A 25,244-nucleotide genomic window follows, 5' to 3' on the forward strand; every position below is an offset into this window, starting at 1 on the left:
CTTATGTAATGACAAAGATGTATTTGCTTCTTTTATTTTATCCAATAGATGAAATTCATCTTGAGGCCATGACTGGAATTGAGCCCACTAATTAAATTCAGGTGGACAGGACCTCCTTTTAAAGAGCTCCCAAGGACCTGTCTCTCTCCATTTATGGGATAAGAACATGGGATGTACTTTAGGAAGACGGCTTCACTGGGTTCCTAAATGTAAGTTAAAGCATTAATTCAAGGCAGACAGGACTTCCACTCAGAGATATCACATAAACATGTTTGGAATTGGTGCCACCAGTCATATGATGGGCTTGGAAGAGCACTATCCCTTGGGGAAAGCACAGATATCCTACTTCCCGGGGACACCCTGACCCTATCCAGGTGAATGTCATGGTCTCTCCCATATCCCAAAGAGTAAGTTATGAACACCACTGCAGCCATCACACTTTTGAGACCTTTACATTTTCATATAAGCCTGTTTTGTACAGCATGTCCTAGAAGGCAAACCACACAAACATAATGCAAAGAGACAAGCAATCTGTTGGAGCAGTGCAGCTGTTTCGTGACAATGATCACTGATAACTCAGACTCCACACAAAAGTGGTTGCACAGATCTCGAGAGAATATGTATAAAATGTTTAAGAGGAGGCACTTCCTCCACGTTTCCATGGCTCTCGGTCCCTTGCTTGACTTTACAAAACCCATGACCTGCCTTAGTTAATTCACTTCCTGCATTCCCTGAGGAATTGCTTCTCTCGTGTCCAAGCATCACGGGTATCTGCCTAGATGCTCTTATATCTTAGTATACATACTCCTCTCTTCCTGGGTACTATGCTTCTCCCCCTTTTATCTTGTGTTTCCTTCCCCCCTACCATGGTTCCTTCTCTTTCTTCTCTTCATCCCTTTTCTTCTACCTTCTAAGATTCCCACAGGGAGAGGAGAGAGAGCGTGAGACCTCTGCAATGAAACCAGCCAGGAACGAGACAGAACAAGGTCTTAATGGGTCAGATGAGAGAACCTGGGATGGGAAATGAGGAATGGGATAGCACGGGCAGGGCAACAAGGAAAGAGAGACTGGAAGCAAAAAACAGAGAAGAAAGGAAGGAGAGAACCAGAGAGAGACTTAGGAAAGGGACATAGTGGAGGAAAATTAACTGGAAATGGATCTGAAAGCACTGTGGAAGAAAAAGAGAAAAGAAGATAAGTGTTAAACAAGGAAAAAAACCTGAGAAAAATATAGAAATGATGTTTCTGTGAGTGCTGCATTTTCCCTGATGGGAAACATGGCCCCAGATACTGAGCAAAATATGAAGAAAGGCTTGCTGGTTATTCAGTATAATTTTTCAGGGTGAAAGAATCTGTGAGGCTTAGTTGTCAGGGGAGGAGTCTGGTGAGGGGATGCTTTATGTGGAGCAGGAAAATACACTGACTGTATTTCATGGGTATTTACAATCCTGCCACTAGATTTTTGAATATTTTTACATACATTAATGTGTGTGATGTGGCTGTGGAGTGCATGGCTTTATACTAAAGGTGTACATTGACCAAAACACATAAAAATGCCAAGCCTGGTAGAAAAGCAGAGTAGGGGAAGCAGCCCTATAGCGTGTCTGCTGAGCACACTGCAGAGGTGAAAGCAGAAGGTAGCACTGGCAGCTTAATTGTACTTTGGCTAGGGCTTGTCTACATGTGGAAATTTTCAGTGCTAGCTTTCCAGATGACAAGTTTGGGCTTAATGTTTTGCACCATGAGTAATTCAGTTTAGTCCATGCTAGAGATGGATTAAACTAAATCACAGAAAGGCAGCAGTAGCAGAGAATAATTCACTTGGGGAGTGAGGTGAGGGAAGTGCGTGAGTGAAAAACAACTGTTTTGCTTTAAAAATCCACCCTCAAACTGATTTCATAATAGCTTCCCTGCACAGAGAAGCCTTAGTTCCCTTGCAGTGCTGAGAGTCCACATCAGGACTTAAGCACTAAGCAAGCCATTGCTATGGAAGCAGAGTTGCATAAAGCCTCGAGCAAGCTGTGACTTTGTGAGGAGCTCCAGTTTGAGGAAAATATCACATGGTCATTTCCTTCTTCATTTTTGCTTCAAATGCTTTAATCCACCCCAGCATCCCCTGCCACTTGCATTTCACAGGGTGCCAGGAGGAAGATCTTTGTGCTTTTCTCTCTTTTTTTTTTTTTTTTTTTTTTTTTTTTTGTGCATCTCCCCCCAGCCTCCTTGTGTCACCTTGGCTGGAAAAAAAAGTCTGAGTGGGTGTAATAACGGCTCACCACCCCAAATCATGAAGAGCAGAAGCCCTTACCTCTGGGCTGGAGTAATGCGAGGGCTTGCTGCCGTCGCTCTCGCTGGAGCTGCTTTCGCTCTCTGAGTCAGACTCCGAGCTGGTCTCGGATTCACTGGAGCTGCTGCTGCTCGACCCCTTGCTGGAGAGTCCCGGGGCTCGGGTGCTGGACTGTGGCACCACCAGGCTGCTGGCCCCACGTGTAGCCCACGGGGAGAGAAGGGGAGAGGAGAAAACAAGAACACACACAGACAAAGAAAAACATGTAAAAAACACAGTGTTTTAGGGAGCATAACTATCTATGAGCTTGCCTCTGCTGCTAACAAATGGTGAAGAGAGTTCAAGTTCAACATTGTATCATTGTAATTTGAGGGAAAGGTATAGGGCTAGCTGAATGTTCATTTACATCCACAGCCTTTGCCATCCCTTCTTCACACGAGGGAGGGTTGGGCTTTCCCTTCAGCTTGTCTCTTTTCTCATTCAACAGAAATGTTAGGATACATTAAAAAAAATGAAACATGGTAAAAACAGAGTAGAGGAAGCAGTCTTACAGTGTCTAATGAACACCGTGCAGAGGTGAAAGCTGGAGATGGAAAAGGTGAACAGCCAAGAAACTGAGCTAAACTCCACGGTACCAGCCATTTACTAGCAGTAATAGAATAACAATAATAATACCAATAATGATACATCCTCACTGGACCTTCCTACCCCTGTCTTTTGTTCCTGTGCACTTCTTCACCTACCCGTAAGTGATGTGGTTGCTTGATATTGACAACTGTAAGATCTAAGACTCTGATCCTGAAGAAATGTGAGGAGCTCAGGCTTGTGTTTTTGCATATCAGCAGTGCCGTGCTGTCAGCAGAGCTGCTTGCCATCTTAAAAGTCATGTTTCCATGCAAGTGTTTGTATTATGAGGCCTGACAGCACAAGAAATGTATACTTTCCCAAAATAGTTGACCATGCATATTAAAATATCACAGTCATAAAGGCTTGAGTGTGAAATGTCCTATTAAGTCATCCAGCTTATTCCCCGGGCAATGGAAGATTGTTCCCCATAGCAGGGTGCATTTTCTAGTGAGTTGTCCAATTTGATTTTAAATGACTTGAATGCAGCTTTTACTTTTACCCCTGGGAAACTTCTCTGCAAACTAACCCAAATTCCAGTGTCAGAAATTTCTCTCTACATTCAACCTGAAGTTGCCCTTTTAAAATTTATTGTTGTTACTTATTATTTCATCCTATTACTAATAGTTACTATGATAAATTATCCTCCTCCCTTTTTCCTTTCACGTATTTGCAGACTGGTTTCCTGCCCTACTTCAGTCATCTTTCAGACAAGGCCTTACACATTTACTTCTTCTGATCTTTCTTCATAAGTCTTTATCTCCAGGGATATGGGATCATTTTTATGGCTCTTTTCTGAACTCATTCCAATTTGTCTATATCTCTCTGATAACAGGATGCCCAAAACGGAGTGCTGCATTATAGATGGTTCTCACTAGAGCCCTACAATGAAGGGCTATTACCTTCCTGCTCCTCGATGCGTTGCTTCTGTAAACATATACCAGAGCTGTGATGGAATATATAGTCCATTAACACTCCTACATCTCTTTCAACACCTCCTTCTCCAGAATTCCTCCACTGATAGCTACACTTGAGATTATTTGCTTCCAGAGAGATTAGCTTGCTTTTTTTTTTTTCCCATGCCAGATCTCATTTTCTTCTTTACTGCACATGCTCCTAGCTCCTTTTGATTTATTTCTCTGCCCTCTGAGGTGTCTACAGCAAATTCTAATTTAGTATCAAATACAAACTTAATTAAATAGTTATTCACTTCCTTTTCCAGATCATTAATAAGACTGTTAAATAAACCCCACATGAAACATGCTAGTACCCTAATAACCATCTCTTCCCAACTCCATTCACCAGTGTTTATCATTACCCTTGTTTATGCTCCATCAGTCCAATATTGTGGCTAATGCGATGTGAACTTTGGAGATGCATTTTGTGAGAAATAATATCTAATAATTAATTACTGTTCAGCTATGTTGCACCTAATGAATTGTCTTTACCTACTAATGGTGCATTTCGTTCTGGAGAAGTAGCGTCTGATACCTGACACAAGCCACATACAACACGCAATTTCTGGGGCTGGAAAAAAGGCCAGGCCAGCAGGGATGTGGTTTCAACTCTGTGATTCCCCAAGGTGCACACTTTCCAGCCCCATCCCTGCCTCCCCCAACATATGTCAACCTTTCCTCACTGGAGCATCCATCCCATCCAGGCCAGCACTCCCACCACGTTGCCTTCTCTCATATCTATCCCCCTTCCCTTTTTGCTAGGGAGAAGTTGGCAGAAGTGCCTGTGTGTACTCGTGGGAGGCAAGAGGTCTGTTACCATACACGGGCATTAAATGTACCGATTATAAAGTGTGCCTTTAAAAACTTGCCTTCTGCTGTTTTTGCTGCTATTCATCACGTCTTTTTGTCTGGCCAGGTAGGTGTGGAAAATGCAAGCTTTTCAGGCAGCCATTTGTATAACAGCATTAAGGCACATAGGTGCCTGAAACAGTAACAGCTAATAAGCTTGTAAAAATTTTCCTTCCCAGAGAAGGAAAATTGATGTTTTGTATGCTGCTATGGGACAATGCACTTTTCCACTTGTACAGGTTGCCTAGTAAACTCCAGATCTAAGTTGCTCACGTATATTAACAGATTATAGTCAATCCCTTGCTAATAAAATAGCAAGAGCTATACAGAGGCCATTGTGAGTAGGTTTTCTGGTTTTGATTTTTTTTTTCTTAAGGGAATATGAAAATGTAAGTGCCTTTTCTGACAGCGTAGCTTAGGGAATGCTTTTGACAGTGTCCAACTCTGATGGATTCCCTGTCCTCTCCCCAACACCATTGTGACTGCTGCCTGAAAAGTTCTTCAGCATCACAGAACATCTGCACATTTACGTCCTGCCCCTAGTGATTGTGGTTTTAATTTTTAAACCATCATTTTTGTTTGGCATTGACTGAAGTATTCAGAATTGCTATGTAGGGGATGAGGGAGAAAAAAACCCCACAGTAATATTTCTTTCCTGTTGTGACATGAAATGTTTTTCTAGGCTGCTGAATAGAAATTGTTACTACAGCCATAGATATAAAATATAACTGTTGGACTCTTCACAAACATCTGGAAATCTATGTTTGCTGCTCTAATGGTAGCCAATATACTAAGGAAACTAAACAGCATTACAATATTTCCCCTTTGTGCTGATACTGTTGAAGTCTCCTGTTCCCCTTCTACCTTTTCCATTCTTAAATGTAGTGTGTTTTTATACTATAGTGATCAGGGCGATAACACCTACATGTTTCTTCATGCTTTCTTAGGAAAAATGACCATTATTTTAATTCTGTGACTTCCATTTTGGACTATTCTCTCTGAAGCATGTAAGCAAGATCATGCAGTCAAAATAAAACACCAATTTGCATTTTAATGACTGTGACACAGAACATTCATGCATATTTTGCTAGTGGCTTATGCCCCAGAATTAATTACTGCATCATAGAAGTGATATTTTTATTTTAGGCAATTGAACAACAATTTGGGTGAGAACCACTCTTCTTTAAAGCCCTTGAACAGAACATGCAACCTCTGACTTAAGAGAGACTAAATACATCGTCAGGGTGCTGGAAACTCAGTAACATGCAAACTAAGAGAGAGACTAAATACATCGTGAAGGTGCTGGAAACTCAGTAAAGCACGTCATAACCAACAAAACACTTGAAGTTCCTGACCATAGTCCTGTGATCCCGGTTACGTGGGACTTGGGCACCCAAATTCCATGCAAGTCCCCAGAGACGTATTTTCCTGCATTGCCTAGTGATCAAGTCACCTTCTCTGATAGACTGCCAGACTTTTTGTAGTGTCAAAGTTTCTCAGATGTAGAGGCTCAGAAACACCTTGATTTGGGGAGATTGATACTTCTTCTGCACTCAAAGCAGTATGTGATCGAAGTTGAGAGGGCGAGCCACCTCAGTCCCTGGAAGAGCCTGAGATTTTAGGTATGGTGGGACCAGTTATAGTCTTCATCAGACTGCATGGCCATGGACAGCCGTTGAACAGTACCAAGGTGGTTTAAACGCTTGCATGCAAAGGCGCAGGCATTTGCTACTCAGTCAGTGGAGAAAGATTCCCAAATCAGATTGCCTCATTTGACCTCGGGGGACTTTTTGAGGTTAATTAGACTGGGTCTGGGCCCTACTTCATGCTTCATATTAAGCCACTGCTTACAGCTACGACACTTTTCGTGACAGTAAATCATAGTGTTGAACATTGGGCACAAGAAATTCCTGGGTAGCTGTGTGCAATGCATTGCAAGAATTCGGTCTCAATATTGCAAAGGTAGAAAAGTTTGATGGCTGATCAAGGTATACATAAAACAGATGCAGTTCTTTACCAAATTTCAAGTGTTTGGTAACAATTTTAAATTGATTCAAAAGGAAAAAAAAATCATTTTCTGGAGAATTTGTGATCCCAGCTCTTCATTGCATTATACCATAATGGTATTATACCCACTTGACACAGCTATGGAAGATTATCAAGAATGCAAAGTAAAGGAGAATCAGGCCTTGAAGAAAAGCCTGTGCCATGAAAACATATTGAAGTGACACTCTGAAATACATTTCTGGCCACATTAACGGCTATTAACATACTCATGCTTCATATTTTGGGATCTGTTAATTTCATCTTGCAGCAATTGTATTTAGAGCCTTCTTATCAAAAAGCTCAGTAACACAACCAGACACTATCTGCTCTATTTTTTTCTTTGTCTGGAGATGGAACAATATTTAGCTAGTGTCACTGGCATTGCTGTAATCATCTAAACTAGTTTTCTTCTAAATCTCACTCTGCAGTGAGAACATCCACCAGGTACTGTCCCCCTACCAAGTGGCTCAGGCTCCCACTAGGAAAGAACAGTGTTACAATTACTGTAAAGATCTGACTTGAATAAACCAATACCAATGATGCTCTTAGGGATCATGTTGTCAATGTTGAGAGGTAAACATGGAAAAGGTGATCTGAATTTGCAGATGTCACAACTACAGAAGAAAATCCTAAGAAAGGCTGTATGAATGCTTGAAGTATTTGAAATGCCTGGGAAATCCATCACTGTCTTGAAGAACAAGGACGATTGTGGGAAAACAATACTCTGAAACAGACAGCCAGTCCCTCGGCTGGCATAAACTGTCATAGCTCCATTGACTTCAATTAGGCCACACTGTTTTAAATCAAACCATAAATCTGACCAAGACTCTGAAATGTTATTTCAAACTCAGTGACGAAAACATATTCCACGGTTTAAAGGAGATCTGTTGGCAGAGTGCCTATTTTTATTCCAGATTAAAGAATCTGAAACACCACGTCCTTCTCTACCCTTGAAGCCAACCTAAAATATAGTGAAGGTCTTTTAGGAAAAACATTTTATGCCTTTGTTGTGAGAAGCAAATTCCACATGGTGCTTCCTCAAAGCACAAACTGAGAACGTTGTGCCAAGATCAGTGTAATTATCTCTGCTGCCTGGCACTGAAGATGCCGCAAGCCTTCCATGCGCACAGTAGGGAATTCCTGTGTTGGTAATTGTGAATGAATCACAGGGGCAATGGAAATGCCCACTTCTTGCTGCTGCCCCTGAGTATTTTTCAAATTCTCTTTCAGTGAGGACATTTGAAGCACGCTTACCAGAGGGGTCTATTCTGGACTTGCCGATCAGGCCATCCCAATGTTGTAACAGAACATATGGGGATATTTTCCGAGGCAACTGTAGAATGCCAAGAAACAATCCCATAAGGATTCTTTAAAGAATGAATATGGATATCATCCATTCATTTCAGTCCAAAATCATGCTGAGAAAAGGGAGATGATACCATAAATTCCAGAATCCGCATCCGCTTAAGGACAGCCAGGCATCTCCAGGGTTTAAAATATGAAGGCTGTTTCTGCATTTAACGCACTAATGTGACTATAAGGAGCTTCTGCTCTAGTTTTAGGTCTGCCATGTGGTGGCTGAATGACCAAATCAGGTCATCAGACCTTCTAAGGCTCTGTCTTCCTTATCTGATCACCATCATGGTGATAAATGGGGATGACTGAACTTGCCTGCCTTTAAGGTACTTGGAGATGTCCTTTGCAACTGTTTAAAAAGCACTTGGACATCCTCAGTGCAAACACAGTACAGAAGCGACACAAATTTATGCTTTTGTACCTTTGCTAACTGAGAGCATGAAACCAATTAGCTGCCTGAGTTCTTTACAGTTACCCATTGTGAAAACCTATTGTTCACAAATGAAAAAAAAAAAGCAGCTAGCCCTGCCATGGTCGGCAAAAAATGAGGCTGGGCACTTCCCTTTCTCCAGGTAAACGATTTCCCAGGAGTCTGTTAATATCTTTCGGAAACAGAGAAATGTTTTCATACCTCATTCCTATAACAGATGGGGTATGAAATGGGAATCATGATGAGTGAGAGTCCTGGAGGTTGTTTGGCTTGTCACAATATATAATGCTCCTGTGAAAGCGCTGCATTACCTTAGTCGCACCACCTTTGCACAGCACAACTAATAAAGCACGACTGCCAAGAACAGAGTTCATAGGCTCCACCTATATTTTAACACTGTCCTTGGGAGTTGCTTAAATAGTTTGTGCTGACAAGACTGCAAGTATCATCTGACAAAGCAAACCTAAGGTAAATCGGGTCTTTTCAGAAAGTAAGGTGTGCCCTGTGTGACTGCAGCTTAATTGCCAGAATAGTCACCAAAGAAAAATAAATTAATAGGAACAGATGCTTAGAAAAACAAGCTATGAAGCTCATGTACACACACACACCCCACCCTCAACAAATTTGAGTCTGGCTAGGGGGTATCTATTTAAGGTCTGGTTGCTACTGGAAGCAGCAGAATCACAGCTCCCACCTTGGATGCCTACGGTAGGAAAGAGAAAAATCACGGAAAAAAACTTGGCTAAAAACCCCTTCTAAAATAAAATGCTACATAGCAATTAATAGTGACATCTTTGTATAAATAGCTCTATCAGAAGGAGCGTGTGCCAGGGTATCTGAGATGAAAGGGTCCAATAGACCTGGAGCAGCATTAGCGTGGGGATGAAGTGATTAGTCAGCAGGCTGACAGCTGTGCTAGAAGCCCGGTGCCAGATCCCAATGTATGCTTTCCACCGCTGCCAAATGTTTGCTTGTCGCTCCAGATAAATGGAGCATCAGCAGTGTTTTATTTGACCTGCTCACAAGAAAAATAAAGCAACTCTGACTTCCTCAGTGTGTTTGTCGTTGACCTTGCATCAGCTGAATATGAGTGGAGAGGTTCTCTGGTCCAGGAAAATTAACTCTTTAGTAGAAGGGACCACTAAGAATCTTTTTACTTTGGTAGTATAATTAGTCTCTTAATGTTTCAAAGTATGGTGGCTTAAAAAGAAGTGTCAGCCACTGCCTAAGTGCCCTGTGCTGTCCTTGAAACATGCCCTTGGACCAATGGACTGGAGAACGATGAACAGCTTTGAGAATAGCCTATAAACAGCCATCCTCCTGTCCCCACAGTGAAATTGGGAAACCTTTTCAGGGTGGGTGGTGGGGACAGAAATAAGTTGCAAGTGTAAAAAGTTGTGGAGAAGATTCAGTCAGCACTGCACTTTTCATTTCTCCCTGCAATCAAATGCAATGTTTTTTTGTGTCTTTTCCTTTCTATGCACCCCCAAAGTTTTACTTTCCTCTCTTTTCTTCATCATTTTGATCATCTTGGGAACTTTCTATTTGAGATCCCATCTGTTGTCTAGGTGAGGCCAGCTTCTGCTGCTGGGTAGAAATCAGACACAGTGTTTTTGATTTACACATCTGAAAGAGAATGCAGAACACATTTTTAGTTTTTGGATCTGTAATGCCCTCTATTTGTGGGGGCTCTCCTTCACAGTGGCTAAGGTGCTGCAGAAAGAAAACCACACTTCGGATGCGGTGTTACTCAAAGGACTCTCTTGGGAGATATACCCTTTCCTCTTCTCTAATAAGCAGATGAGAAGGGATGCCCTGGCTGAGATCACCTCTGTTACTCCCCTCTCTTATTGCAGAATGGCAACATATACTGAACAGAAGAGAAATGTTGAAAGGACTGTTCTCAATGATCACTGTAGACTTTTTTTTACTTCCATGTTCTGAAGGCAAGAGAGAAAGAGAATAGGGAGGGTAAGCAAATCAATTAACATTCTAGAATATTTCAACTATATCTATACATTTTCATTTTGGAATCTAGCCCTCATGTAATTATTTTCTTTAATTCCAAAAGGCCCAATGAAGGAAAGAAGGCCTAAAGAAGGAAAAAGGACTCTTTTGGGCACTTGTATATGGTACTAGTAGCTGAAACTGTGGTCAGGCAGAGTTCTTCCATATCTGATAAAACTGAAGCTTTGGATCTCTTTCTGGCACTTACTGGTTACTCTTAATAACCAAGTGCATTCTTATGGACATCATTCCTTTACATTTCTTCTTTCCCACCTGTTTTTCTTCCCCACCGTGCTTTGAAAAAATTTGTTTCCTGGCAGCATCAGGAGTTGCTGCATGCAATTGCCAGCTGTCTCCAGAGAGCGTAAGTTCTTTTGCCCAGGTGAGATCAGATTGCTGAGCTCAGGGCTCAGCGGTCAGCTGGTCTCATTAGAGTGGGCTAATGTGAAAGTTGTGAGGCTCTACACAAGTTCTTTTGGTCTTGGGGAAGCAATTGAGGTGCTGAATCCTACCACCTGAAGAACAACTTCTGGACCAATGGCCCTTCAAGAGAGAGAGAGCTCCATAGGGGTCTCTTGTTCACAAAATGTTGTTGTCACACATGACAGTAGGAGGACATCCTTGTGGTTCAGCAAAACAAGAAAATAGGGAGTTTCAGCTGAAGTCAATGAAAATAGGAAGAAAAGTTCAGTTTGGTAAGGGGTGAATGGAAACAGAGTGTAAAGAGTGGCAAAGACTCAGGACTGTTTATAAATCTACTGTCAGGAGGTCACCTGCAAATCTGAACCAAGGCAATTTGCTGACTTTGTGAATAAATAAGGCATGTGACTCGTACAGTCAGAACTTTACCTATTGTACAAGGCTTGAAAAAAGGTCTGAAAAAGAACATAACTTAGTTAAGGTGGAATTGGACCCCCTTTGTCAGATCGTGATAAAGCCAGACAGTGAGGTATAGGGTGGTGGGTTTGCATACATACAATTTTTCTGCCTTTAACTTACAAGGGACCTAACTGCTACTTAACTTAAGCACTCAGAAATGCCCTCTGGAGATTCTCGCTTTTCTTGATTGACTAGAGGGAATTTACGGTGCTAAGGGCTGCTTAAACAGTATGTATGCATGGTATGCCTAACACTATATCCATTGTGACTTAGATGGGTAGCAAGGGAGGTTTATTTCAGACTCTTCTTCATAATTTACCTTTCAGGGTTCATTCAGCTCCCTTCCACTTGTGCTAAAGATTTGGGGTTTTATGCAATATGAAATCCTATATTAATTCCCGACTTGGTACTGCACTGTTTCATTAGAGCACTATCAAATCTGATCTCTTATCAGACTCAGTGATATGAGTACTCCTCATCTCAGGAACACATTCTCCAATAAAATTTCGCAGGTGGTCCCAGCAGCTTGGTCTTTGGAGGAAGAAGTTTCAACCCTCTGGGAGAGACGTTGTAAAGATAAACATAATTAAGCACTCGAACAGCTCATCAGTGAAAATGTGGACTATCCATCATGAAGTGTCAGAAACTAGGTTGGGCAAAGAGCTTCCTCGAAAGGTTTAGGCAGGATTAATCTTGTCTAGTTATATGAAAAAGGATTAGATGAGCTTGAATTTCTGTGGGTAAATATACAGATGAGGTTGTTAAGAAGCATACATTCTGTGCTTGCAGGTCAAATGACAAGGAGAAAATGCACAAAAAGATATAAAGTAGATAGATATCTGAATAGTCAGAGCAAGGAGCAATGCAAAATGTTCTGTGGAAAATGTAGTGTGGCATTAATCCGCCATCTTCAAAATGTCTCATCAGAAGAATTTTATACCACTTCTCTGGAAATCAACCTGGTGGTTGCTTTGCTTGTCTCATTTATTTCTTAAAACATGAAGCATAGATGCACTTCTATCCAAAAAAAAAAACCCAAAAAACCACAAGCGATTCTTGCTGCTGAGTGACAGCTTCATTAAGCCAGAGAAGACAACCACTGCACTGCAGACTAGGAAAATTCTCGTCTGCTTTGGCCTACCATCACCTTATTTCAGAGTTACTGTTAACATAACTCCTGTCATCGCTACCCATCTAAACAGGCAGCCTTTTATAATTTTCAGACACAATTGCACCTCGCTTCAGCACGGCAGTCTTTTGCCTCCGTCAGCAGGGCCCTGGGTATGGCTCTGTATTGCGAGACCTCTTGCTAAGCTCTAAGAGTCCAAATACAGATGAACTTGTGCAGATAAAATTACTAACTACCATAATGGCTGTCCAAATGGGTGCAATAAATTTCAGCGTGAGACAAACTCTCTCAGGTTTTACTGACTCTTAATGTTGCTGCTGCCAGCTTTAGTGTTACTCTTTGACTCGAGCCATATTCTGTTGTCTCCCAAAGGTCTTTTCGGCCCGTCAGCTCTAATCAATATGCTGCCTTGAGAAGGAGCTTGTTTTAAGTAGGTTTGCTCACCATAAAGAACCATATAAAGAAAATTTGACTTCTACTCCTTGTCAGCATATATCACTTCCTATGCAGAGCAGCATTTAGATGGTCTGTTAGTTGAATCCAAGTGCTCTCTTTTATATGTTTCAAGAAATGACAAATGCCTGGGAAAAATGCATAGTTGTTCTACAGAAGACATTAGGCAGAGTCAGGAATGGCAAGCAGAACAGCTAATAAAGCCCAGAATTGTAGCAGAGAGGATGTTAAAAGCTAATTACTTTGAGATTATTTGAAGACTTGTAAAAGGTTCTTCTATTCTCCATTCTGATGTAAGTACAGCCTATTTTCCAGCAAAACTATTTCAACATGTTTTTAGAAAGTTGCTGAGGAAATGCTCTTTACCTATTATTGACATACTAGCTCAAAGTAAAGGATGTTTAAAACCAATTTTTTAGCTGTTGAGTATTTGCCCATGAGGTAGCCTTGGGTTTTCAGGGATCTGAGCCACTGGGAAAAAAAACTACTCCCATTCTTCCAGCCAGGCTCAGATTCTTGACCCCGTACTCTGGCTTAGTAGCATTGTACTTTACAGCTTGGATCAGAGTATGCAGAGGTGTTCATGAAGCCCAGCAATGCTTTGCCTATTGAGGGTATCAGGATATGTCCCACTGAAACACAGCTTAACAGTGTGCAGATACTTGATGAAGGATTTTAAAATAAAAAACAGCCCCTGCTAGTAGCTCTTGCTGTACCTTCCTCAATGATAGTTTATAAAGGTGGCCTGTGAAAAGCAATGAAAAAGTATGATAAGTACAAATATAAAAATCTACGTTAAGAAAGAGTTATGTAAATTGCCCTTTGCAATTCAAAGGAAAAATCAAATGTGAATTGCATCCTTTTTTTAGATGTCATCCTTGGGAAGCAAACTTGATGTTTGTTTATGCACACACAGAATATGAGGAGAGGCAGCAATAAATTACAAAGCAAATATAATTTTATTTGCTTTATTAATCTAGAATGTGGTACCGATGTGTCTGGACTCAGTGGCTCCCCAGCTGCACCCTCCTGCAGGATGTTATCAATCCTCTATTTCTGTAAAATGTGCTACCAAGTAGGAGGAGGAGCACCCGAATGGTATGACATTTTAATAAAAAAAATCAGTCTTACACCATGCTGTGTCCTGATGTAGTTATTCTTATATCTTCCAATATATCTTTCAATCCGTATCTCGTATGCTTTGCTGCTCTTTAACTGCTATGCATCTTTTTAGATTTCTCGTGATATTACAATATCAGTAAGGCATGCATAGATGCCTCTGCCTATCCCCTCAATGTGCCTTTTGTTCTCCCTGACTCTCCCAAAGCGGCAGAAAGGAAATGCACACACGGCAGCGGGGAGAGGGCAGGGGAGCAGGGAGAACATTGCTCATCAGTGCTGCATCTCCCTCCCTGTGCCACCGCAAGCTGCCGCCACCTCCTTCCTCTCCCTCCCCGCAGGCTAAGGCGGCCCTGATGGCACTCTGGTCTTCTCGCAGTATCTCAAACACTCCTCCATTCCCCGCCTGCCTGAGGTCCTGCGTGCTCCTGGATGTGCTGTGTGAAGTGGGGGGGCCTCTTCATGTTTAGTGGTGGGATCCAGCAGGGAGACTCTTGAAGGTGTAGGAGCCGACGTGCACGGCTGCTAGGAGTTCAGTGCCCAGCTGTGAGGATATGCATTCGGCGTTTCTTTAACCATGTACCGGGTCACCTGCCTGTAGCTGGGAGGTGGCTGGGGGAAAGCGGAATGAATATTCTGCACAAGGGCTTTGCAGAGATGATGAGACAGACAGATAGGTTTCCCGGACAGTATGGGTTTCCACTGGCAGTACAGCAAGAAAGAAACTCTTTGGGATTTTTTTACCATCTCGACATGACTCTCACCCCTGCTAGACAAGCCGCAGTTTGGGGAGGAAGATCAAATGTTGGGTCTTTGCCATTAGCTTAGACACTAGGGGAAAGGGCTAGATGACTTTTTTGATAACTAGCATGAAGACCCCAGCAGGCTTCCAGACAGTTTTATTAATCATAAAAGTCATTAAAAATAGCCAGTTCCTCAGGGGCAAAGAAAAAACAAAACCTCAGAAGAATGAATCAGGGCAGGCATCTCCCTTTCCTATGAGCATTCTGTTCACAGTCTGCACTCAAAACTGAAAGGGAATAGTTAAGAGTGAAACTCCCAAGTAATATAACAAAATGCTTTCTCAGGAAAGGGGCAAGCACTTTCTATGGACTTATATTGCAACAGGGAAAGATATCGATGGGCTTTGCGTACAGCTTAGAGACAATGAACTTTTGGACAGTTGACTCTGAGGCTTGCATGTCACGCCCAGAATGAGCAAAATAGTTTTCCCATTTGCCTTTGTGTTTGCCTTTCCCCTTTTGCTTTTTTTTGCTTTCCTCTTGTCTGTCCCTTTTCGCCTCGCTTTCCCTACTCCCCTTGCCTTGATTTTTTAAAAAAAAATATTTTTATTTTTTATTTTTTAATGGATAGATATTACATTCAGTTGCCTCTATGCCACTGTCAACTGCCTATGCCCTGTGTCTGCAGTCTTTGCAATATGAGTGCCAGGACCATAAAGATATCTCACTTATCTTAAGGCATCTCAAGTTATTTTAGATGCCTGTGTTAAGGTACCTGGATCACTTCTTAACTTTCTCATCCCACAGTCCTGAAGAAATCCTTCCATATGAGCCCAAATGTAAAACAAAGCAGTACTGTCTTACTGTCTTTCTGGCTCTGCAGACAACCAGAATCAAAAAAAATGGTATAAACATTCCCATCAAAATTAGCTTTATAGGGTTGTTGACTGCAAAACGCAATGGCAGTTTAAATGTAAGTATTCATTTCTCTTATTTTAACTGGAAGGGTTTCAGTGGTAAAATAACTGTGGATTAAGATCTGGGACATGAGGCAAGTAAAAAAGAGGCTGGAGGAGAATCAGAGGCGGTGGGAGGGAAAGGAAACTTGCAGAGCTGTTTTATCTGTGGCCTGTGGGCCTACTGACTGAAACATGTACAGTAGGGGAATGATGCAGATCTTCTTTCCAGCAAGACACTTCACTGCAACACCAGACATCATTTTTGGACTGCTGTGGTTTGAGCTTGAGTAGACTCATGTGAGATCCCATGCATCAGTATAAGCAAAGGGAATCAACTGTCTGGAAAGCAGATTTGCAGAGAAGGCTGCGGGGATCCTGATGGAAAAAACAAGTTTACCATAAGCCAACAGTGCTCCCTCACAGTAAAGGTGGCCAATGGCACCCAAGGCTGCAATAGGAAAAGCATTGCCAGCAGGCCAAGGGAAGTGATCCTTCCACTCTACTCAGTCCTGGTGAGACACAGCTGGAGTGTGAGGTCCAGGTCTGGGATCCCCAGTACAAGAGACACTAAAAGTGAGTCCAGCAAAGTGCCATGAAGATGAATAAAGGATTGGAGCATCTTTCATTTGAGGAGAGGCTGAAAGAACTGGGAGGGATAAAATACCTGATGGAAGGGAGTAAAGAAAATAGAGCCAGGCTCTACTTGGTGGTGCTCAGTAACAGTTCCATTTAAACATAAGAAAACCTACTGTAGCTGACCCTGCTTGAGCAGAGGTTGTGTTGGACGACCCCAGAGGCACCTTCTAACCTCAGTCATCCCATGACCCTGTGCATCTAGCTCAGGTATCACAAGCTATGGTGCTATGTGGGAAGACGAAGCTTAGGGGGGTATGTATGATGCTCACTGAAGAAGCTGGATAAATACATAGGAAGTGAACAATCGCTGAGCTCCATTTGGCTGTGAGTGTTCTCCCGTTGTGTGTTTAAAGCTCACTGAGATGGCTACGTAAGTCATTGACTTGACCAAAGGGCAGGCATGGCCTCAGGCACCAGCACTACAGCTGAAACCATGGACCATCCAGACACTGTATGTTGGCAGCCTCACCCACTGCTCCATGCTTCAGCAGGCTACTCCATGCCCGTCAGGGTAAAATTGGTTCTGGGGGTGTTAAGAGATTTACTTGCTGTGTTTGGTGCATTTTACAGCAGGTGGAAGGTGCAGCAACAGCAGGCTGGAAAACTTATTTCTCCTTCATACATTTCTGGGTCTGTTTCTGAATGTGGTCAGCATTGTCTGAGGCAGCCCATCAGGTCATGCTTTATTTATTTCACCGTACTTTATAGCACTCCCTCCTTCTGTAAAAACTTGCTGTTAGGAGACTGCTTTCCATTTTTTTTGGACTCTCTCTCAAGTGTAGCTGTCTGGCATCACTGCCCAGAGCAGCTGCTGACAATGCCAATGCACTGAGAGCTGCAAAATCCTTCCTTTCTGAAATCAAGAGTAGAAAAGATCATCATGAAATAATGGACTAATGTGGCCGTTCTATCTGTACTGCTCATAAATTAGATTTTGAACCTGGCAATTGCAGGGTAATTAGGAGGAGAGTAGCTTTCCTGCAGGAACATATATTTCCTATTCTGCCTGCCTGCCACACTCCAGTTTAATTTTTCCTTTGTTCACTCAGCTCAGAGAACTGCAATTACCAAAGGTGATAGCCTAGTGGCAATTTTCGAATCATGAAGAGACTTAGCACAGAAAAAAAAAAAAAAAGGACAGGTATCACTAGTAATTAAAAGAATTTTGAATTAGAGAGACTATTCCAATAATTGCTTTTGTACAATAATCGCCACCACATAAGCTCTCCTTATGAATCACTAATACAGTGAAATAACATTACTGTGGAGCATGAGCTGAAAAAGACAGCTCTCCTAAACACATAAGCTCCTGAAAGCTCCCAACAGACGGGTGATGTTTGTGCAGCCATTTCTGAGTGGTAGGTGATGCTGCAGTGCTGATCACTAGCAGACACGTGGTTTTTAAGCCTTCCTTCCCCCTTTGGCCCCATCAGAGAGGCACAGGAAACAGAGCAGGAATTCCCATCTCGGGTGGCCAGAAGAAGGTTTCATATTATTGAAATAGATGATTTCCTTCATCCAAGAGCCTCTGAGGAGCATAAATTGTGAACAACATCAAAGCAAGTGAAAAGTTTTAGAGCAGACTGTCAAAGAGACTGCTGGGGTTTCCTTGGTAGATTTCCATTTTTTAAGGGGTCTCAGCAATTTACTTTCCTTCTCAAAACAATTCCATATGTCTGTGGATTATTTAAGGTTGTTTTGATTTTTGTTGTCATGGGTTTTGAAGAAACAATATCACAATTATTTAACATAGGGAAATAAAGTTAGACAGCGCCTGGAGTTACAAATTACCGGGATGATCTCATGGACTAAGACTTTGCACACTTACTCTGTGCTCTCCAGGGTTAAACAGCATGATTCTAGGTAAAATGAAAAGCAGCAAAGCTATCTGGAAATATGCATTGGTCCAATGCTGCACAAATACAGCAACTAACCATTTAGGTTGCAGTAACTGATTTATTTTACAGGACGAAATACACCAGCAAGTACGACACAAGAGTAAGGGCTGTGAAGTACATTGGCTCAGACTTGAAGTGGACCCAAGACAACTTTGTTTAATGATTATTGAAACTCATCTGTTAAAAAGCACAAAGGCCAGCTGTGGTCTTAGATTAGAAGTCATCAAGGCAAGCTGTGAACGGATTCATATCAGCTTCCTCACTTAAGGTGAAGAAGTGACTGTCATTAGACAAGGCGTGGAGAGGGTGTGTGTGCCAATGAGGTTATTAGCAAGTCCCTAGGAGGTGGCTCCTGCTGAGTGTGGGTTTTAAGTGCTTTCCCTGCACAGGAAGGTTGGTGTTGGTCACTGACCGTGCAGGAGACCATTGGTCACGCCCCAGACAATAGTCCCCATCTGCAAAGATACGGGTATATTCAGCAACGATCTACAAACTAGAGACCAGGCTGCATTGACCATGTGTATGAAACTAGGCTTCATCTAGTGGAGTAAGTAGGATAAAGGATGGGGATGTGAGAAGTGCTACCACTTCTCTGGCTTGTACTGTCATCTGAGACCGGGAGAAAACTGTGCTTCTCAGCTGTACCCTGCCTTGGCTCCTCCTGATGTCTGTGGAGAACCTGATCAAAGAGCCCCAGGTCCCCAGGGGAGAGGCTGACCTCACAGCGAGACTGTCCAAACAAGTCAGATGCGTGCAGTGTGCGACCAGGGAGGAGAAGCCAGTATAAGCTCAGTCATTATGCTTGTCCCAGCTTCTGCTGAGCTGTGCTGGCAGCCAGCAACTATACAACATAAAGATCCATTGGAAGAAAGCACGTCTGAACACTTCCTTTTCCTTTAAGGAAAGGATCCCTCCTTATTTCACATGTGCATAAGTGCATAGGTGTTTGGCCAAAAAAAAGGAAAAGGGGAAAAGGTCTATATTAATTGTTTCCTAGCCTAGCACCAAATGCCAGACCCTTAAATCTGTCATTAACTGCTGGTGAATTATTCCAAAAGTTATTCATAGTTCCTACCCAGTAATTCTTCAGAAAGCATTTTTCATAAATGTTGAGTCTAATATAAAAGCTGCGACTGTGTATCATTTTCAGTGACATGTGATTCGAGTTTGATGATCAGGAGTGGATAAGAGCAAAAGTCTTGATTCAGGTTAATCATGTGATGTAAGAAGGAAATGCTAAACTGGGCATCACTAATGAGCTCGCTCTGAGGGGTGTACTACCCTCGGCTGAACCACACCAGCATTAGTCCTCCATGCACCGCTGGCAAGGATTGAAGAGTATAGTCCTTGATTGCCTTAGTCAGTGCCTTGCGCCAACATTCATGGGGAAGTTGGTCGAAACACGAGTTGGCTTCTCTTCAGTTTTTCCTCATGCAAAACTAACGAAGTAGTTCTGTCTCATGTCAAGCTTATAATTTAAAGCTGATTACCTTCTGCATTTTTTTTTTAATTTTTTTGTAACTCAAAGCTTTGATTCCTTGGTTCAGGTCTTGATTGTGACCTTGATTTGATGACTGTGTTGCCCATCATTAATTAGCTTGTTGTGGTTCTAGTAATACGGTGATGTATTTTACATTTGTTTGCTTAGTTTTAGTGCACAGCTCTGGTTCATTTGGTCCAGTTGTAACATGAGTCATGTCAACCGAAGATCTAACTTCAGTAAGATACTTACTAGCTATGTGGTTCTGCAAACAAACAAATAACTCTACTCCCCACAAGATGGTAGCAACATTAAAACAATGTTATTAAAATGCTGTCTTAGTTAGCAATTAAACTAAGAACCCCTCAAGGTTGCAATACTACTTTTAACAAGCTCTTTACCAGGTGCAAGACAAACCTGAGGCAATCCCTTCCTAACCAAGCAAACCCCATTTACATCTCAGCTTTGGAAACATATGTTGTTAGTTTTAGGATTTCAGTTGCCATGCAAGCTGGGTGTCACTTCAAAAAAAAAAAAAAAAAGAAAAAAAAATAGGAAAGTGTGACATTTGGGGGGTAATTATTTTTCAGCACAGGTGCAGAGTGCATTTGAGTACCTTAAATGTTCACACAAGCTGAGCTTTGACTCAATCAAACTGCAGCTTACCACAACTTGAAAATAGTGTCATAAAATCTCTTCTTTCAGGCATGGTATGGCCTCAATAAAAAGTACCATAGAATTTCTTAGTTTAACAAGGGCTCATCTTTTCTCCTTCCAGCTTATACTTTCCCCAGTGATCTCCCTTTTTACATTGGCCAGGCCAACCACATCTCACCACTTCTTCATCCTTGTAGCCTTTGGATTAACTGGAGAAAAGGCTGGTGGGTCCTGACATTTATGGCTTTTGCAGTTGCTAGTCCGTTTGAGGACTAGCAACTCCCAATTCAACAGTTGCACATTGCTGCATGATACCCCTGTGCAGCTCAACTCCAAAGCAACCAAACATGCATTGTGGCACTGTAGTATATATTCTCCACATGGGGCAGTGGGAATTAATTTTCTGGATGTTTTCTCATTTAACCATAAAGGGAATAGAATTTGCTGTAATGTATTTAAAAGACTGATGTAGTAAATTACTGGCATATGAACAATTCAAAACAGATCCCCAATTTACTATTGCTCCATGTTGATACCAGACTTTTGGCCATAAAAACAACCCCAATAATTTGGGTAGGGCAACTTTGTTCTAATTGCCTGGTAAAATCAACCTGGAGACCTTACACAAGCAGAGGAGGAGAGTAATGTACAGTGGCCAATGACAGAAATTTTTCATTGCTCTTATAATACTAATAAATGGTTAATACTACATTTTGGCCAAATGTAAGGAAAGGATAAAATGCATTTCATTGAAAATTATGTGGTGTTGGCTCAGCTTAGCTTTCTACATTGAATGCTAAGACACTCGCTTGCTTTAATGCTGCCCTTTGTCTGCACAGGTAAAGAATATGCATGGGAATAGCACAAGGCTGCAGGAGGGGGGCAGATAACCTTGCAACACAACTGAGACATTCCTGGATAATCAGGTATCAACCTTGTACTTTTCACTGGCATTAAATCCCTTATAATTACTTAAGAAAATACATACATTTTTTACACAATACTTGGAAAATATTGGCAGTATAAGGTTAAAATTCAGTGGTAGCTGACAGGCAGATAACATGCTAATACAGAAAATGGCATAAAAAGACAAGTTGAACCAAAGGTCACAGTACATCTCTGTATCAATTACAGAGTGATAATCTCAGAGGAGTATTTAGATTTTGCTGCCTTCTCAAACTGTTCTCTGGGCATGCACAGCCGACGTTGCAGTTGTTGTTTTCCTCTTCAGCTTAAACAGAGAGGGGTGCTGTGTTGTGAATCCCTCCAACAGGAGGAGAAAAAGTGATTCAACAGCTGGAAGAGTCCCACAGGAGTTTCTTCTGAGAGCTCCACCTTTCAGCATTCCTATTTCAAAAACATGGGCTATGGCCTTCATGTCAGAAGCCCAGCACTCTTCTTTTCTGTACACTGCACCTCCTAATGCAAGTCCTGAGAGGTATTTGCATGAGGGATTTGCACCAAGAAGTTTCAAACTGGAAAAATGAGTGTGCTTGTTATTAGTTTCAGCACACTGGGAAGCTGCCAGGCTTTTACAAAACTGCTCATTTTCTGAGTCTTAGCTCTTTTAGCTTGCCTTTTTTTTTTTTTTTTTCTGAACAGAGTACAAGTTCTATCTTATTAAGTGAAAACAATAGAGTGAGAAGTTGGAAATTGCCAGGAAGCCTGGGAAAGACCGACACTCAGCCGAGATTTCATCCCATGTTTTCCTGTTGACCTCACAGGCTCTCAACACAAGAGCACTGAGTACATTAAAGAAAGGCCACAGTCTCATTTGGTCCTGTGAACATTGGCAATATGTTATGAGGACAATATACAAGCTTGAAAGGGAAAAACCGCAGCAATGTCCTCATGCCCTGGAGGTTTTGTCTGGTGCGATGCTGTTTAACCAGAGCTCTGTGAGGTTTTAAATGGCCATATGAGATTTATAGTAGGTCATGACCAGATCTCTTTTCAGGGCAAAGTTTGAAAAGTCCATTTGTCTCAAAATTTAAAAAAAAAGAGTCTGGTAATTCTCCAAGGTTTTTCCTCTTCCTTCAGGCAACTATTTTAGCCTGGCCTGAGTTCCTAAACCCTCCCCATGAGCCCTTTTAATGTGGGAAATATTGTCCTAGTATCTGCTATCAAAGGAATAATACTGTGGATACAAATATTTACAAACCCTCTCTAGCTCCACATGGTCAGTATCAAGCTTATTACCTTTTAGAAGAAGGGACATCATGACCTTAAAAGAAGTGGCTTCAGGAAATCAGCATTTGAGGGCATTATTAGCGGGGATGAGTGATGGTTGTTACAGGGAACGAAAGGGAGAAGACTCAGCGGACATGCAGAAAACCTCACCATGAAGCCGGTGGCTGAGGGGTGGCCCTGGCTGGGTACGTGGCAGTGACGTCCCCCTACTGATGTCCCACCACATGCTGGTAAAGTCTTGTGCCGGTGTCCTTGGGGCTGTGAAACCAGACAGCTGTCTTGGCCCCACATTGTGGCCATTTCTCCCATGCAGTAGGAAGGTAGGCCAACCCCCTCCAGCGACTGTGTCCATGTCAACTTTTTGGAAGTGGGTGCTGAACTGTGTCCTGGGGAAGGCTCCACGTGTCCTAGTGGGGTTGGAGTCGTTTTGAGGAGCAGTGAAAGGGCAGACTTGACAGGCAGGGAGGCAAGGCACTGTGAGGAATGGTCAGAGAGCCAGCAAGGGAGGTTCTGGGATGAGGTCCCTCAGGAAACTGAAAGGGGAAATTTGAGGGCCAGGCTGGGGACATCATGGAGAGTTGGGGGAGAGAAGGGGGTGATGCCTGTGGTAGAGGCTCAGTGTCTTTTTCCTCATTCCTCTCTAAAGAGGTTGTGGAAAGGAAGAAAAAGGAAGATGTGACCTCCTGCAGAGCTGCTGGGAGCCAGGCACTACCATCAGCACCGTCAACAGCCATCACCTATCCAGGTATGGACCAACACAGATCTCCCCAGTCATGTACAGTGTGAGCTAAAGCCAGAGCTGGTGTAGATACTCACAAAAGCGAATTAAAGTGTCTTAAAGGATCATTACAAAGCTAGAGATTTACTTGGCAGGTCTCTATGACTTCTGGGGTGATTTTTATCTGTTGTGTAAATCAGAATCATGGGATTCTTTTACCCTGCTCTCTCTCTCTCTCTCTCTTTTTTTTTTTTTTTAAATTGACAAACTGTTTGTTCATTTAGAGCAGTTATGCTTGATTGTCCCAGTAAATAATAAGTGAGTGCTATTCGTGAATTATTGTGCTGCTGGATTTCCACAGAGAAGGGCCTATTCTCTTCTGTGTGAATGTGTGTGAAGAGGGAGTCCCACAGGCATGAAGAAAAGTTATACATTTGAGTTGAGAATGAAAAAGACCTTTAACATCTTTACAGCAATCTAATACAAAGGTACACTGGTATGAAAAGTAAATTTCATTAGGCAGAAAATACCTTCCTTTAAAATAAATAATTTTCCAGTTTTGCTAAAATGCCAGAAGATTACAGACTATATTAAAGATAGCATGTGTCTCATTTAAATCATATCCCTTGGAAAAAAAAATGTAATTTACTTTAAGTAATTTCTATTTATTTCTGCCTTTCAAAATTATATCATTTTCAGGTTATAAAAATGTAATGTCTGAACCTAAACTCTTTACACCTAGTTTCAAGCCAGACCTAATTTTACATCTAAGTTAAAAACACATGAGAGCACACAGTCATAATATGATCTGGCCCCTCTCTGACTGCAAAAAGGGCAGCCTACTATAAATAGAGTCCTTGAGAGAAGGAAGGTCTTCCTTCTCCATTTTGAGAAGGATTTTGAAATTTCATGCCATTCCAGTTTGGAACCAGGCCTTCCAATTCTGATTTTTCCCATGAAACAGAGCCCCAGAAGAAAGCAATAATAGTGAAAAATAAGCAGAAAGTGTTTGTTCTGAACATTTGTGAAGAAAATGTCACCAGGCAGACCTCCTGGAAATGCTGGCTGGGAGAGAAACCTTGCAACTTTGGAAATTGAGCCATTTGAGCTTTTGACATCTCGGTTTCCATCAAGAAAGGTCCAGCGGCTGAGGAGCCCAAATGCAGCCCTTCTCATTTGGCTGCCAACAAGTGTGTCAGGGGAGCTGATAGACAGTCAGGATGAGCTGAACAAGAACCGTAACCAGATCCTGAAGCCTGAGCTGCGTGCCGGCTGTGCTCCTCTAAAGAATTCACTTGTGCAACCTTTGGAAGCAACGTGCTTTTTAAGAGCTGGAAATGTTTCCAAACTGCTGATGGCAGGTCGTCCGTGGATGAACACTGAGATAACACTACTGTACTCAGTGGAGTTATTTCAATTTGTACCACTGAAAATCTGGTCACTAAAATTTAAAACAGAGTTTTAAAGTGTGGAGTTCAGTGTAAAGTAAGAATCATTGCTAGTGTGCTCCTATCTGAGCCACTGATGAACCGCACAGAGAATTACTGTGGGACTCAGAACGTTAAAAACAATTACATGATTTAAGCTTCCATTTCATGCAGAAAAATCCCTCAATCATCCTAAACCAGAAACTTGTCATTTTTCTATTTACTTTTCACATCTACCATGAAAAAATGCTCCCTGCTGCCACAAACTACTTGGGTAAACCAAGAGGCTTGCATGCAAAGCCAATTTGTCAATGTTGGCTGAAAAGCATATAAACATACCTCCTCCTCCTGATGTCTGCATGAAAGACGTTTCATATGCACGGAAAAAGTATTCCTCTTTAACCA

At 42.0% G+C, this 25,244-nt stretch overlaps 1 protein-coding gene across 3 annotated transcripts in view; it reads right to left on the reverse strand.

The window, feature by feature from the left end:
- The window catches only part of AFF3 (ALF transcription elongation factor 3), a 337,924-nt gene that overhangs the window by 51,335 nt on the left and 261,345 nt on the right, over positions 1–25,244 (reverse strand). For 2 of the 3 annotated variants that reach the window (XM_080556979.1, XM_080556981.1), the window contains exon 10: positions 2,305–2,473. In XM_080556979.1, coding sequence (XP_080413105.1) covers positions 2,305–2,473 — 169 coding nt within the window. The remainder of the gene's footprint in view (positions 1–2,304; positions 2,474–25,244) is intronic. The other variant, XM_080556980.1, reaches the window with a different exon arrangement.

Source organism: Anser brachyrhynchus (genome assembly GCF_964034855.1).
Source record: "Anser brachyrhynchus genome assembly, chromosome: 1".
In the NCBI taxonomy this organism is placed as follows: domain Eukaryota; kingdom Metazoa; phylum Chordata; class Aves; order Anseriformes; family Anatidae; genus Anser; species Anser brachyrhynchus.